At 42.5% G+C, this 15,796-nt stretch overlaps 1 protein-coding gene and 1 long non-coding RNA gene across 20 annotated transcripts in view; one reads left to right on the top strand and one right to left on the bottom strand.

Moving 5' to 3' along the window:
• LOC309691086 overlaps positions 1 to 15,796 on the bottom strand; it is a 115,200-nt gene that overhangs the window by 28,881 nt on the left and 70,523 nt on the right. The window lies entirely within an intron of this gene.
• The window catches only part of LOC309691066 (tensin-1-like), a 243,244-nt gene that overhangs the window by 215,298 nt on the left and 12,150 nt on the right, over positions 1 to 15,796 (top strand). For 15 of the 17 annotated variants that reach the window (XM_082508584.1, XM_082508581.1, XM_082508582.1 and 12 more), the window contains 5 exons: positions 4,596 to 6,083; positions 11,004 to 11,197; positions 11,297 to 11,435; positions 13,398 to 13,493; positions 15,541 to 15,724. In XM_082508584.1, the coding sequence (XP_082364710.1) occupies positions 4,596 to 6,083; positions 11,004 to 11,197; positions 11,297 to 11,435; positions 13,398 to 13,493; positions 15,541 to 15,724 (2,101 nt within the window). The remainder of the gene's footprint in view (positions 1 to 4,595; positions 6,084 to 11,003; positions 11,198 to 11,296; positions 11,436 to 13,397; positions 13,494 to 15,540; positions 15,725 to 15,796) is intronic. The other 2 variants (XM_082508595.1, XM_082508591.1) reach the window with 2 other exon arrangements.

Here is a 15,796-nt window from a genome sequence, read left to right as displayed (position 1 = left end):
ATACATGGGAATACTGTATCTAAGGCAAAAACAGATTTTGTACAGGTCTAACGGGGGTGAAAGTCAATTCTTCAAGACAACCTGAACTCTCTTAGACAGCTTTCTTGTATTTTCTTTGAGTAGTCTTCAGGAATTCTTCTTGAGGCTTCTTGAAGGACATTTAGAGCTCTTTTTTTGATGTTGGCCATCTTTTGATCTCAAACTGCTTCAATAATTTTGAGGTTCGGGCTCTGGGGAGGCCAGTCCATAACTGATAGTGTTTCGCTGTGTGCCTTCCTATCTAGGAATGCTTTTACTGCATTGGCAATGTGTTTGGAATCATTGTCATTCTGAAAGATGAAACTGTTGCCAAGCCGTTTTCTTCCCATTTCCCTTCTTTAAGAATGACTTCTTCACAGCCACTGAGACCACTTCTGATGAGGCTTCATTGGATCAGCCTATTTCTTAGAAACACAATTTTCAGATATTGTTCATCTGCTTTAGATTTCTTACACACACTGCACATCATCCCGAGATGTGCTACAATTTTGTCTCTTTCTGAATTACCTTGTTGGTGCAAACATACAATTTTATACTCGTCAAACTGTGTTATCTTTTCAGCATTTTTCATATACTCAAGATTGGGAACAATGTCCAAAGAAAAACTTTGAAAGATCATCCAAAATCCTGGACAACTATTAGTATTACTACTACTATTAAGATCATTAAAAAATGACAAGAATGTCTAGCTTCTTAGAAGCAAAACATGAAGAAAAGAGGACAGGCCTAGGACATTTGCACAGTACTATACATCGTAGACTCTACTGTATCTCTTGGTGATGGTGTTTTTGTTGTGTTTGGTCTGGTTGCTGGCCTCCTGCTTTTTCCTAAAGCATTACATGATAAAGGGTTTGTCACACTCAGTCTCGTCACTAATGGAGCGGGTGTAGACTAATTGGTCATTCCACACTGGTAACACTTGGTCCAGTCTCTCCTGCTGCGTTATAATTAGTTAAAGCTACGAGGTCTGGATTGCAGATATTCTCCTCCAAGTACTGTGTTCGGGATCACTGAGCAAGTATTTACCTCCTAGGGATTATATAAAAACACACCAGCGTGGACACACACAGTGTGGAGCGTCATACGTACACATGCCCTTTCTTAGCAAATGAAGGAGCCCTGTCAAAGGTTATTTGTAGAGGCTCCCATTGGTTCATTTCAACCAAAAGAAAACAGCAGACATAGCAGCACACACAGAAGCAGCCTCAACATAAATAGTCCTGCTCCGCTAAGAAAAGTCTCACAAGTGTAAAGTGACAGATTAGATTTCCTGTAGTACAAATCCTGCCGATCAGTCACGTCGTGTCTAAAGTGAAGACACAAGCCGAGGGATGACTATGCTGGGCTTTTACTGGATGTGACAGTGGAACAGCTGGAGTCATTGCAATCAGTACAATCATCAACATTACTCAAAGAACAGACCAGAAGGAAGGATATGAGGAAGGAAAATGGGAACTGGTGACAATCTGCCACTCAAAGTAGTCCAACTTCCACTGAATAGCCCTAAAATGTGGATATATAACGTTTTTATTTTCAGTCAGAGTGACACATGTGGTTTTTGTCCATTATTCTAGATTATGTTGTGGAATAATAAAGTGGTTGTCCAGTATGCTAATAAATACAAATGGCTAGGTGATATGCACCACACACTTTTCCCATGTTGGGGTTAGAAGATATAACAAACAGCTACTGTGACTCATCTGCGTCACTCTTTATCTGTTGTTTTAGCTGGACATAAATCAGATCAGCATTTGCTCTTCTGGGTTTTTTTGTTTTTACCCACTACGCTTTTCTGTTTTCTCCATCTGCCTGCACCAGGGTGGAGTTTGCTCCCTGCTTCCTAGCTTTGAGAGTGCTTGTTAAATGACTGTTGGACGATGTAGCTCTTTCCATTACACGAGTGTTTTCAACACTGATGGACTGAGGGATGGGCATCTGTGTGTGCATGAATATGGCTTATTTCTACGTATATTACTGGATGTTTGAATATGTTATTCAGCTTGTCTCTTCTATTTATAACATTAACTGGCATGGAATATATTATGTATTAGAATATAAATGTCCATAACTCATAACAAGCCATACATTTCAGAGAGTATGGCTCTCTGGGACAAATGACATCAGGGACTGATGTCATTTGATCAAACGCTATACAGTGGAATTCAGTGGCCCCTTACCCTCCACCTCTCACATAAACCGTCAGCCAGCCTGTTGTGATAGACCTCCCACATGCGCACACATAGCAGAGGCAACCTTTAGACTAGTGCGCGCCACCGAGCAGCCAGCAACAGCAGCAGTCGCTCTCCATGCAGACAGCGAGGTATTCAGGAGAGAGAGGAGGAGCAGGAACAGTAGCCAAAACCAACTCCCCCAACTCCTGCTGTAATCCTTCATGTCCCACCCCGGGGGCAACTCTGCAGGGCTTTTCCCAGCTTAGTTTGGGACTGTACTCTCATCCTCTGCTCACACAGGTAGGGGAACCACCTCCTGCTAAGGTCTTTCCGCCGTTTCCTTTGACAAGGCTGTGACTTAACTTTGAGTTAGCTTGTTAAAGTGGTGTAGCTGAGGCAGGGAGGATGTCAAATTAGCTGTGCTGGCGTCACATTTGGCTACTGGGCAGGTGATTATAAAGGCACTGAAATGGAGAAAGTGAGGAGGGCTCTTCTTTCATGACTTATGTCTATGTTTATCGGCATGACTGTTGCATTAAAAGTGTGTGTATATATATATATATATATATATATATATATATATACACACACACACACACACACACACACACACGTGTGTGTGTGTGCGTGCGCTCATGTCAGTGGAAATAGGTTGATACCCACTTGATACCCAAGTAGTTTCATGGGCTGCATAAATGTGTCATGATGACTTGATTTGGAGTGTCCTGTTTTACAAGTGAACTTTTCAGTAGAGACTTAGGGGTATAATACAGAATAACAACTACCAGGAGTCTAATCACTTATTCTAATTGGTATGTACTGTGTGTAGTAACTATGGCAACAGCCTTGAGTATTGATACAGTGAGTTGACTTAACTGCTGCTACTGTATACATCAAATATAAGCCTCCAAATGCTGTAAATCTGCAGCGGGCCATATCGGAAACACTATAACAGTGGTTACCATAACGTCTTTCTCTCTGCATGTGCCCCAAAAATCTACCGAACTCGTTAGCGGCTCAGTAGTAGAAAACCGATGTTTTTGTGACCAGGAGCCACCAGATTTGTTTCCACCAGCACCCTGACAGTGTGCCATTCCCTTGGCAAGTTGCCTCTGGCCAGTCAAGGAGACCTTGCAGTACTTGGCTTGTGTACACCCACTGAGCTCCATTACAGAGCCCCGTATTCACTAAAGCTGAGATGGAGATCTCTATAAGGTACCGAGATACAGACAGCGTCTTTGTGCAGCTTCTTTTCCAGCTGTAAAATCTGATTTTGTTATCAGGGCGTGCCTATTCATGCGTTATGAGTGAGGAACTTTCATAGACAGTGGAAGAGGAATTGTTTGAGAAGGTACCGTTTTTCCTCTTTACTCTCCTGAAGCGTGTTTAGCTGTCGGTAAATGGTGTTACAGGATGTCGGTCATGATTTTTGTTGGCATTACATTCTTGAAGATTGGATTCCTGTTACGGATCACATGAAAATGTTGCTAATTCAGTTGGCATTGGGCTACTGAGTTGGCTGGATGAGAGAGGGGAAAAAGCGAGCATGTAAGCTCATGTGTATAAATACACATGTGTTTTCAGCCTTTTTTTTTGTTGTTTTGCTTTCAGTTGCATAGGCCAGAAAAAGCCTGCAGGACTTCCTTACTCAGTGAGGCAGATTTTTCCAGTGATGACTAAAATTTTCTGTTTAGGGCACCCTACTTCCTCTTCATTAGACTTGTGGCCGAGTTTGGATCTACAATATAATGTGTCAGTGTGTGTGTGTGTGTGTGTGTGTGTGCACGTGTTTGTGCTTGTTTGCAGCGGCACTTCAATCTTGGCTTATGCAGAAACAACTCAGCAGGTTACATCTGCCGTGTATAGAGATCTATTTATTTTATATGAGACCATCATGTTTGCGGTTTTGGGGATCATAAAAAAACAAGTTAACCACCAGTTCATCTGCTGATATACCAGCATTTCTCAGGTGACACATTTAATGCAATTGGCTTGAGAAAGTGCAAGGCAGACCCTCGTGATTTCATCGTTTTTTCCACAGCGCATGCCACAGACCCGGCTCATTTCCTGAAGCTGGTAGAATAGGTGGACACGAGCCAGTGTTTAATTTTACTGCAGCTGCTTTGGCTATACCCACAGAACCTCTTGATATCCAGCATCTCTGATAGTTCCTCACACTTTTTTCTTCTTCTTAATGTCTTGATGAATCCCATGTGTTTATATTTTGAAGATTAACAATTACAGAAATAAATGTGCAAATTGCTGTGGCTCTAAAAATACTTGGGTAACAAAAAATTTAAGGTTTGTGGAAAATGTAGGCATCTTTAATAGTTGTATTTGGCTTAATGTGATCCTAATGATGCTTTTTCATACTTTTGTTTTTAGAAGTCATTCATACCCAAGGACCCCTGGATGGCAGCCTCTATGCCAAAGTACGCAAAAAAGAATCTGTTGACGGAGCAGTCACATCGAACGGCCTTCCACCCTCTGCTATTGAACATGCTTTACCTGCGGTTGACCATGCCTTGTCTGTGAGCAGCGACTCAGGAAACTCTACTGCCTCTATCAAAACCGACCGAACTGATGAAGCAACAGCAGCCCCTCCGGCTTCCACAGTGAACCAGACACACATTCCTGTGGGTGAGGAGTTACCCTCGGTCCATCAACACGCTCCACCTGCCCAACAGTCTATCAGTCCGCAAGAGAAAAAGGAGCTAGAGCAGCTACTGAGTGGCTTGGAGGGGCCCATGCACAGACAGGCCTTCCTATCAGCTCCGGCATCCGCTGTTGGAGGGATGCTTCACCTGGTGCCCGCACAGGTCCATGTTAATGGGCATGGTAACATTGACCGTGAGACCGACATTCTAGATGATGAGCTTCCTACCAGTCAAGAGGGCAACAGTGTTGACAGCCTTGGAACGTTCTCTTCCACAGATGGGCGGGCTACACCAGCTGATCTCTACTATCAGTCTGAGTCCATTATCAATGGTCAGGACCACGTGCCATATCTGGAGCGCAACGTCCCAGAAAAGCCTCTGGAAACCGTCCAACCACAGCTTGGCATATCTGGCAAGTCTGTCACGTTGCCCCACAGTGATTCTACCCCATTCTCTGGTAGTTACATGCCTACTCAGAATGGCAGTCTGTACCGCTCTCAGTCTTTTGGTGCAGAGTTAAAGTCAATGCCACAAGCTCCCACTCGCACCACTAGTAGCAGGGATGCCGTCCAGCGTGGTCTCAATGTTTGGCAGCGGTTCGGAGTGCCAGAAGAGCCAGTAACTGAAGGCCTCACTTTTAGTCCGCCTCCCACTGTTGCAACCATGCCTAGCCACCACAGCCTGCCACAGTTCCCTCATCGCCACAGCGCTTCGCAACAAGAGATTGAGCAATCAATTGAAACTCTTAATCTCCTTATGTTGGACCTGGAGCCAGGCCATTCGCTGGTGACAAAGTCCCAAAGTGCTCCATTGCGCGAAAACTCTGCTGTAGTGACCACACAGCCATCCTTTTCTCAGAACCAAACCAGGCCCTCCTACCTGCCTGATTCCACCATTCACACCCATTTTTCAGGCCCCATGTCCAGCCACTCATCACCGCCTGTGAAGCCTAGTACATCAGAACCTGCACCTGTCCAACGATCTCCGAGTTACACCTCTGGAACAGCTTCAACAAGTACTTCCTCACAAGCCTCCCCCACTGTAAGTTGCCAGATCAAGACAGTCAGCACTTACCCACCAACAACGCTGCCCCAGTCTGCAGAGGCCTCTGAACCCCAGAAAAGCCCTAGTGCATCTTCAGCATCACCCCAGCCAAGAGACAGTGAGCCTGATGAGGTCTTTAACATTGAAGGTCTGGTGGCCCAAAGAGTGGCTGGTAAGATCACACAGTTTATTTTATGCTGACCCTTATATATGTATAGATTTTAAAACTTATGATAATGCTGCAGGTTGTATCTTCCAAGGTATTTGCTGTATATGATCTGACAGCTTTCTGTATTCTTTCTGGCATGTTAAAAAAAACCCCCCGTTAAAATCCATTTTTACTACAGATTGATGTATGGGCACTGAACTTGACCTACAGTACATTCAACTATGTGTGTCAATAATACTTACTTTCTATTTTTGTTCAGCCACGATAACCACGAAGTAGTCAATTTGATATGACATTCAACAAAAACTAAATTGCTTGAAGTGGCACAGTCTGTGGAAGTTTATACTCCAATACTTCCAATTTAGCAAACTGTTGATGTCTTTGAAAGTAAAAAATAAGATGAGCTTTCTGTCTAAAAAGCGTTACTTTATTTTCTACTATGTGTCATTAAGCTCTTTAACTAGTGTTTTATATACAGCTGACAGATACCGTTTCTAAAATGTAGAGACTGTTTTACTAAAGAGTTCAGCAGCTGACATTGTCTCTTTCTACAAAATTGTCCAAATTTCTACCATGAGGACTGGCACAGAACTGACTAGGCCAAACTCTCTTACTACAGCCCCCCGTTACAGTCATGTGAAAAGTTTTTACAGGACACTTTGCAGTCCTAAATAAATGCCCCCTTACTGCTTCTATAGGAAATTAGGGGGTAGAACATCACTGCATGTCGTGATTTTACAAAAGTTGCATCTAAACAAACAACAAGACTTCTAGCACAATGTCCTTTGGACGGATGTTTGGCCATGATGCACGGCAGCATGTCGAGCAAAAACCAACAAAAGCTTCATACCATTTATGAAGCACAGTGGGAGAGGGCGGATGACTTTGGCTTGTTTTGCACCCACAGAACCTTTGGAATCATGATTGAACTCCTGTAGTGAGACCTTAAGAGGGCTGTGTAAGAATGAATTCCTGTAAACGTCAATGAACTAAAGCAGGCCAAAATTCCTCCACAATGAAGTGTGAGACTAATGAACTCACACAGTGAATAATTACTTAAACCTATTGCTGCTAAAGGTGGGTCTAGATATTACTTAATCGTGGGCTGTAGTTAGTTTTTTACAGGACATCAAGGAGTCTGATGGAAACTCATTCACATGACCGTCACTGTACATTTAGTTCATAATTGGCAGCAAATGTAGAATAATGTAGTGATGAGTAGAGTTGATGCCATCATCTGTGCACTGTATACACATCTCTCTTGGAAAACACTGTTCAGCCCTTATCTCATTTCCTGCATGTCACATCATCAGTCCCCGTCACTCAGGCTCAAACAGGAAGGGTTCTCTCCAGTCCAGCAGGTTGACTATCCCTAGATAAGCTTGGGAGACATCCTGCAGAATGGCAAGAAATTGAACAAAGTCAACATGACGAAGTGCGATAGCCATGACCTCAGATAGCGAACATGAGGCTTTCCAGAATCAACAATACTTCATTCTGCTGCCATTTGAATGTAGAACACTTTTTACATTAAGGAGCACAAAATGGTAGTTTTTGTTCTTGTAACATCAGGAATTAAAAATACCTTTTACTTTCTTTAAAACAGAAATATACTTATGTAATTTGTTTGGGGACTGTGAAGGCAACATTGTGTTACCTCTGGGTTTTTTAGTGTGTGTGTGTGTGTGTGTGTTTCACTCTTGTTTTCAGGAAAAAGCATCTTTTATACGAACAGAAAATGTCTGTTATCTCCTCGTTCTGCTGTTCTTATCAGACCCCTCATCCCCCATCTCCTTTTTTCAGTTTCCTCATCATTCTTCTTTCTTTCATCATTCATCTGTTTACCCCAGAGTACTCGGCTCGTGTCCAAAGTGTCATCCCCAGCATGACCTCTTCTCAGTCTGAGCACCACCGTTCTCACTCCCTCTCGGGTTGGTTCTCCCATCCTGTCTGAAGGAACACTTCAAAAAAAGGAAAAAGAAAGAAAGGAGATCCCCTCTTCTTCTTCTTCTTTTGCAAGTGTTGCTTCAAACCGATTCTGTATCTGCTTTGCCTTTGACTGATGTGGGCTTTGGTTTGCATTTTTAACCATTTTTCTTGTTTAATACTAGACTGCCCCCATCTGCTCATTTTGTCTTTTTATTCCACTTCCTCCCTTTTATACGTTTGAGGTGCATCATCATCAAACTAACCACTGATTCCTTTCTTCGTACACCCTCACACTTCATCTATGTTTGTTCTGAGCTGCTTTCTTGTTCAAGGTTAGGGAATCGCCCCAACAGTGGTGCAAAAAGAAGGGGAAAAAACCCTCAATTGGATAATGTTAAAGTTTCACAAGAACGACACAGAGGAAGCACAAAGGAGGCTCTGTCCCTTGCCAGGAGAGTGCATGTCACAAGATCCGTTTTGCCAAACTTGGGAAACAATACCGAGGCCAGGATACACTGGGCTCATTCAAGGCTGAGTTTTTTCTCTTGTGCTACTTTCAAGATTTACAAAGCCAGACAAAAGACACCGAATGTAAAAGAGGGACCACAGTCCTAGTTGGAAACATCACTAAAGTGCTATATGTCCCCTGAGAACTAGTGACCACAATGCAGACAGGATTGTTCTGTGTAAGGGGTCAGTCTGGCCTCTCCACCACAGACAGTAATATCCTTTGCAGTGATGCAACACTACATCACAGTTAAATGTTAAAATGATCTAGGATAGAACTGGAATAATCTCTGAGATCATATTTACAGCCATGACATTTATATACAACAAACTCCCAGAACTATTCACGCAAATGTCACGCAAAAGTGCAGATCATTAAGACGGCTCAGTTCTCTTATTGATCTGAACACTTTCCCAGTAATACAGTCTGCTCAGTCTGGCCTTAAATGCCCTTTCTTAGTTGCAGAGGTGCACATATGGAAACGGCGTTTTTCACTTTAAAAGAAAAGAAAAAGCACGCCACAGTTTGTTTTTCGAATCAATGCCATGATATAGTTGGACTTTCAAAAGCTCAGAAATAGGAGATGAGAGAAAAAAAAATCAGTTCAAGGGATTACCAGCAGCCCCAGCTGGAAACTATTAGCGGTCGCTAAGGCAACGGCATGGTGTTTGACAGTGCTCCGCTGTAGAGCAGTGTATCATGGGTACATCTGGTTGTCAGTTTCCAGGCTCGGTGTGATGGTGTGTTTCTGTTCTGGGGGTGTAGACTGCATACTTTTAAAGCTGTCTGGATGAAGATTTTGGCCAGTGCTGAAATATCTGAGGCATTCCACCTACGCCGGCACCGATTTCTGCCTTTTAAAATTGATGAATGACTTAGATACATAAATTAATAACAGGAAAATGAAACTCATGCATTTGGAAAGTTCTATTCAGTTTTGGTGATAACTCACAGGAAATTATTTTTAACATCTCAGGTTTTGGTAAAAGCAGTGCCTGATAACTTTAATCCCGACTGTCTGACTGCTACATTTTTATAGCTGCTATCTCCAACTTTTCTCCTAAGATATTTGGCCAAGTCTTTTTTTGTCTCACTTCAAAGTGGAGCCGAGTGAAGGGAATATCAACATTTTTAGGTTTCCACAACAGTCAGGCTTTCAAGATGTCCACAAAATCATCTGCCAGTGTTAGGATGAGAGAAGCGCTCGGTCACACCAGCGTTTCCCACAGAATCTGCAGCAGGGTGGTGCACGCTTTCTTATAACAATTAAGGAATCCTATATGCTGTATATATACAGTCATTATTTTCTGTTGCAGCTTTTTGAGTGGACAGAGTCCAACTCCACCGTCTTGAATGACAGCTGGTAGGTTTTGTTTTGCGTTGCAGTCTCTGTGAACCTGTTGTACACCTGCTGCAGGTTCTGGGTTCTGGTTAGCTCACACCCGATCTCCAGAGCAGAAGATGATCTGCCAGCAGCTGCAGTGTAAAATGGTCCAGAAAAGGATGGCTCCAGTGGCTGATAGAATATGTACATAGGCTGCGAATAGTTGGGGCTCGCTGGTTAGTGCTGACTTTAAAAACGTAGCAAAAAAAAAAGGGACTAAACTTTATCTCCCTGTAAGGATATTCCACCTGTACAAGGCATCTTTTCATTTAGGTCTGAATTAGAGGCATAAATAAACATAAAGGTAGAAGCAGGAGAAGAGTTGGTGACAAAATTTGAAACAAGATACTTGTTAAAAATTGTAAACAGCCACTTGAGAACAAGCACCATCACAGCATTTATAATCCGCCCACTCCCCTCTTTGTTTCTTAATGTTTTTTTCCTTCTTTTCACTTCCTCCCATTGACCTCCATCTAGTTTCAAAGCACTGGCTTTTTCTGCTTTGGCCAGCATTTCAGGTATTGCTCCCTCAATCCTTTGAGTCAATGCTGCTGAATATTAGCATACAAAAAGCCTCTTTACTCCAATCCTGTTTGTTTTATGCTGCTAGCTTTTCTCTCTGCCTCTCAGTTCAAATGAGATTAGGAAAAATCAGCTTATTGGCTGCTCTGAAGTTCAGCCAAAACATTCAGTTTGCACCAGCACATCAAAGAGTTTGTAACAGAACATTTTGTCCTAGTATTAAAGAATTGTTGCATAGAAGACGGGAGTATCATTCTGTGTGCCACATTTCCAACATGGTGTGGGTTTCTTCTGAATAACGCTGTTGACCTTCAGGCTTCTTCTTCTGATGACCAGCTAATCCGTTCGTAACTTTTTTTTTTGTATGTGCATGTTAAATTTGAAAGGACCACGGGCTCCTGCCGATGCTTTGCCTGGTTTGATTGTCTGCAAAACACACACAGTGGCCTGTGCATTGAGCACTAGCGATAGCTGACAACCATTAACATTCGGTGGCGTTGATGGAAGTGATGGAGTGAAGGCGGATAAAAGAGAAGCAGCAAGCTTTTGCCAAGTTGTAACACTCACTTGCTTTTCTTAGGCGTCCAGGCCCGTGTGTCATCCTTGGATGAGCCCACAGCTGCTCCCCGCCGTCGCATCACCAGCGAAGGCCAGAACCAGAACGGACCAGATGACAGTACGTCTCCTGATGTCCCACTTCGCTCTCCTATTCGGTGTGTTTCACCAGAGTTTGTCAACGCCATAGCGATGAACCCCGGTGGACGGCCAAAGGAGGTAGAAAACGCACATTTTAGAACTGCTTTTCACATTTTCTCTGCACCAGCGATGGCAGTTTCTTTTTTTCTTCTCATCTCATCTCTTTTCCTACTCCAGAAAAATATGCACAGCTATCGAGAGGCCTTTGAGGAGCTGGAAGGAGGTCACATCAGTCCTACACCCACAGTTGGTGGTGAGGTGTTTCCCCAAACCCCTGCCTTCCCCGTCTCACCGCAAACCCCTTACTTCAACCTATGTAAGTCCCCCCTCCGGCTGACAGAGGGCACTGTGGAGCTCAGGTGTAATTACTTTTTCAAGATTTATATCCTGGAATTTAACAAATTATTATTTTTAGCCTTTTTTAATCCAGCACTGAACCTGCATTCTTTCTGATGGCCAGCAGATGGCGACTCTCCTGGTCGCAAAATGAACATATAGAATTCTGTGAGAGGATAACCCAACTTAACACTCGATCTATGACCTCAGTTAACACTGGATTGTTTATCTTCCCCACCAACTGTTTCAAATCAAATTCAGTAGGACACGAGGTTTGTTTAGCAAAGTATGCTCTCCAGTTACAGTAAAAAAGATAATAAAACAGGATAAGCTTTATTAGTGTTGACAAATGAGTTTGTAACTTGGACAACAGAGTTTTTGACAAGAACTATGTAGACAAACCAGCATATAAGTTTGAAAGCATATCCACATACATACATCTACCCCCTCTTAGTCTCTCACACACCCAACAAAAAAGGTCATGCATTACATAACAGTGTCTTAGCCAGCTCTGCCAATTACCTCATCCAGTTCTCTTGCGTATCTCCTCTTTGGGCACTCCCATAAAAGTTAGTTATAAAACGCAGACACTGTATTTTTAACACTTATTTTGTGGCCGAAGATATTTCCTCCCACTTAAACTAGGAACACTGCTCAGGAACACGTCTCAGTCATACGGAGCTGCACATTTTTTTCACAAAGCAAACTTAAATGTTTGCGAAACAGGGAGAAAAAAAATAGTTGGACTGGGTTTAAAAACATGAAGATGGGCCAGAAAACTTTTTTTCCTCCAGCTGTGCACAAACTGGTGTTAACTGGTTACCAGTTAACTAAGAACAGTTTTGCAAGTCCTTTGCAAAACCTGTTGAAAGCGCACGGTTGGCTAAATGATGAGCGCACGTGACATCGGATTTATTTCCCACCAAGCTGTCTTCTGAGTAGTGTGTCTTCAAATCACCTGTCCCTCCCTCGCTCTAAAGACACACACACACCAAAACCACTAATTAAAGGTGACACATCAGGGTCTCAAGTACAAAGAATTGATTAGGATTCTTTGGTAAGTGGAGGATGCACGGCTCTACTGGAGTTCCACTGTCCCACAACGTCAGCCATAACGACCCCCTCGCCCCCATTACCCGCCATGTACTACAATCCTGCACCGCTTTGGCATGAGAACCACACGAGAGCAGCACTTACAGTTAAAACTCTACAGATTAGGACATGCAGACTCAAACACACACACACAGCACAGCCATTATCATGAACTTTTACACTCTCTAGAGCTGCTGCTCTCAGTGTATATTGTTGTCAATTGTGTTTGGGGTCATGTTGCTGCCTTATTTCACTGCATTGCCTCCCTTCCCCTGTCAGTCTTACCCAGCTAGAGTGTCTTGATCTGATAATTCTGTTATCTTGATTTTATTTTAATTTGGGCTGGAGGGGAAAAAAGAGAAGTGGGCATTGCAAAAAAAAAAAAAAAAAAAACAGATGTAAGATAGGTAATGTTTTGGAAAGACTCAACAGGAGTATTACATATTTGTTGTTAGAGTAACACAGGTCTAATGGCTAAAGCCTAAGAAGTAACATATTCCTCTTCTTATCTTTCCCTCCAGTGTCAGTACAGCAGAGACTGTCTAAGCTCGTGTTTTACCCCGTTACTGGTCACATGCATGTTTTGCTCCTCCATCAGAGCATGAGGCATGGGCACCTTCTAAACACTGCACTCGTGTGTGCTAATTGATGGAAATGCAATACTGTGTCTTGACAGCTTTTCACCTGTTAATTTAACATTAATAGGTTTAAACATTAAGTTAATTAGATTGCCTCATAATTTTCTAAAACCAGTGATGAGTTAGTGTTAAACTGTGTGAGCAGGTAGCAGCTGTCAAGAGGTCTGTAATGTACCATGGTGCGCGGTGATAAATGTCTGGTATCTCTTCAGGTCGCTCCCCTCCTGGTCTTGCCAAGACTCCACTGTCAGCCCTGGGTTTGAAGCCCCACAACCCAGCAGAAATCCTCCTCAATCAAACAGGCTCAGGTTGGTTGCAACAGTTTCAGATTCTGGTGATGCAAACACCTTTGGTTATCGATAAATGAGAGTCAAGTTGCCACTCCCTTCTAATGACGTATATAAATTAGAGATGGCACGATACCACTTTTTTATGTCCGATACCGATACCGATATCATAAATTTGGATATCTGCCGATACCGATATGAATCCGATATAGTGTTTTTTAATCAACAAAACTGTTTTTTAAAATATCTTGCTGCATTTTGCAAGTCTGCAAGTTCATACTCAAGTTTAAAACAACAACTACACTAAAGCTATTCTGTTATACCTGTATACAAAAAAAATATTTCATAGTTCAGCAATACTGATCAATCTAATAAACTTAGACCTACACCATCCTCCCTATTCTGGTATTTTAAAGAGTACTTAGCGTAAATATTAAGCAACCTAACTAATAGGGTTCCAACTCCCAGCAACAACAAAAATAAATAAATAAAAAATAGGGAACCACCCCTCACGCTCCACCTCATGATGCTTAATCGACGTAATCAACCTTAATTTGATGCAGTGTGAAAAAAAAATGCACAGAAATCAATTCTTTTTCAAGAAATATTAAATAGATTCAACATCTTTCTTCAACAAAATTGCAGACTGCACAGATGGTACCTTCCCAAAGTAAAAAGTACTATAGCTTACTAGGGTATATATATTAGACTTAATAGTCACTATATACAGTAATTGACTTCTATTCATTTTACATCAAATTAAAACTTTGGGTGTCAGATAATTATTTATTAAAAGCTAGACATTTTAAATGAGAATAAGAAAGAAAAGTATGTCTTTGTGCCCCCTTTTCCCTGTTCATGCCCTATCGGCCCCCCTGGCTAAACTTTGCTAGATCCGCCCCTGCACAGTTACCAGTCGTCAGCTACGTAGAAAAAGATCCTGGAGTAGAAAGTAATAAATAAATTGTAACAACAGCTTATCAAGCTTAAACGTGCTGCTGTTGTTCAGCCGCTGGTTTCCTCTTTCTGGTGCAAAGTGGACCAAAAACAAACAAGAGAGACAGACTCGCGACAGAAAAGCCGATCAGCTGATCATTTAAGCAGTTTCACGATTGAAGTAGCAGCCGGAGAGCGAGAGGCAGTCGCTCGTTAAGCTTAACGTGGGAATGCTTTACAAACATTCAGAGATGGACTTACACACGTGCTTTACTTCTCTCGGGGATAACTTTGTCGGAGATGAAATGCCAGGTTGCTAGCGAAGCTCCAAATGCTATCCAGACCACCGACAGGTCCCGCATGCCACAGCTGCTCTATCACGTGATGCATACTGCTCCGACTGCTAACGTTCTGAGGTGAGTTACGGCGTGTTGCAAGTTTTGTGAGGTGCTTTCGTGATATTTAATGGATCGGATTACATTTTTTATTTTTCTCCGATATCCGATCCAGTAATTTAGGTCAGTATCGGACCGATACCGATACGTAATATCGGATCGGTCCATCTCTAATATAAATACAACTGAAGATCATTTTATAAGCATACATTTTAGTTCAGATGAGCTGAGAAACAGAAATAAAAGGAGTTTGGTTAAAAATGACAAGACAACATTTAACTGCTGCTAATATTTCTTTCCCTAAAGACACCAAACACTAAAGTTTCCAACCCCCTTGATACGTCTTGGGTTTTTTTTGGGTTTTTTTTACAACATTTTGTTCTTTGGTTTATCCCAATGATGCTTCACAGATGATGAAAGCAGTGAGGGTGAGGAAGGTAAGAGCTCCAGTATAATGCCACATATCATCATTCACTTTAACCCTCTCCACCCCATTTTTCTCAACATATTTAGTCTTTTTCCGTCCACGTGTCACATTCGGCAAAGCCATTCCCATTTTTAGTTGCCATCAGAGTTAAGTAATAGTGTATGCTGCTTTTCGGAGTGGTCTTAAGTACCACTTTAGGCTATTATTTGCATTTTATCACCCTTATGGACAATAATGAGGCACCCCACCCTGGAAAATCAGAAACCCAGTATAGAGCTTTTATTTATTTAGGCGTGTCTTTCATATACAGCACCAAGAAGCTATGTGGAGTCTGTCGCCAAGTCAGCAGTGGCAGGAGGAGAGCCATGCACATCACATAGAAGCCTTACTCCGCTGGGAGATGCTACAACCAAGCAGAGAAGTCAAAGTCCCACCACCACTCACACACTGAACCCACCTTTGTCCAGCAGCAGTCCCATACAGAGCTCACCGGGGTAAGATGGGCCTGTCTTATAGTCATGTTTAGCCTTCTCCTTGAGTACTTGTACTCCTCCGTGAGAAGCTAT

The sequence above is a fragment of the Aulonocara stuartgranti genome (genome assembly GCF_965226115.1).
Source record: "Aulonocara stuartgranti genome assembly, chromosome: 16".
Lineage (NCBI taxonomy): Eukaryota > Metazoa > Chordata > Actinopteri > Cichliformes > Cichlidae > Aulonocara > Aulonocara stuartgranti.
This window is presented reverse-complemented; position numbering and strand designations above follow the sequence as displayed.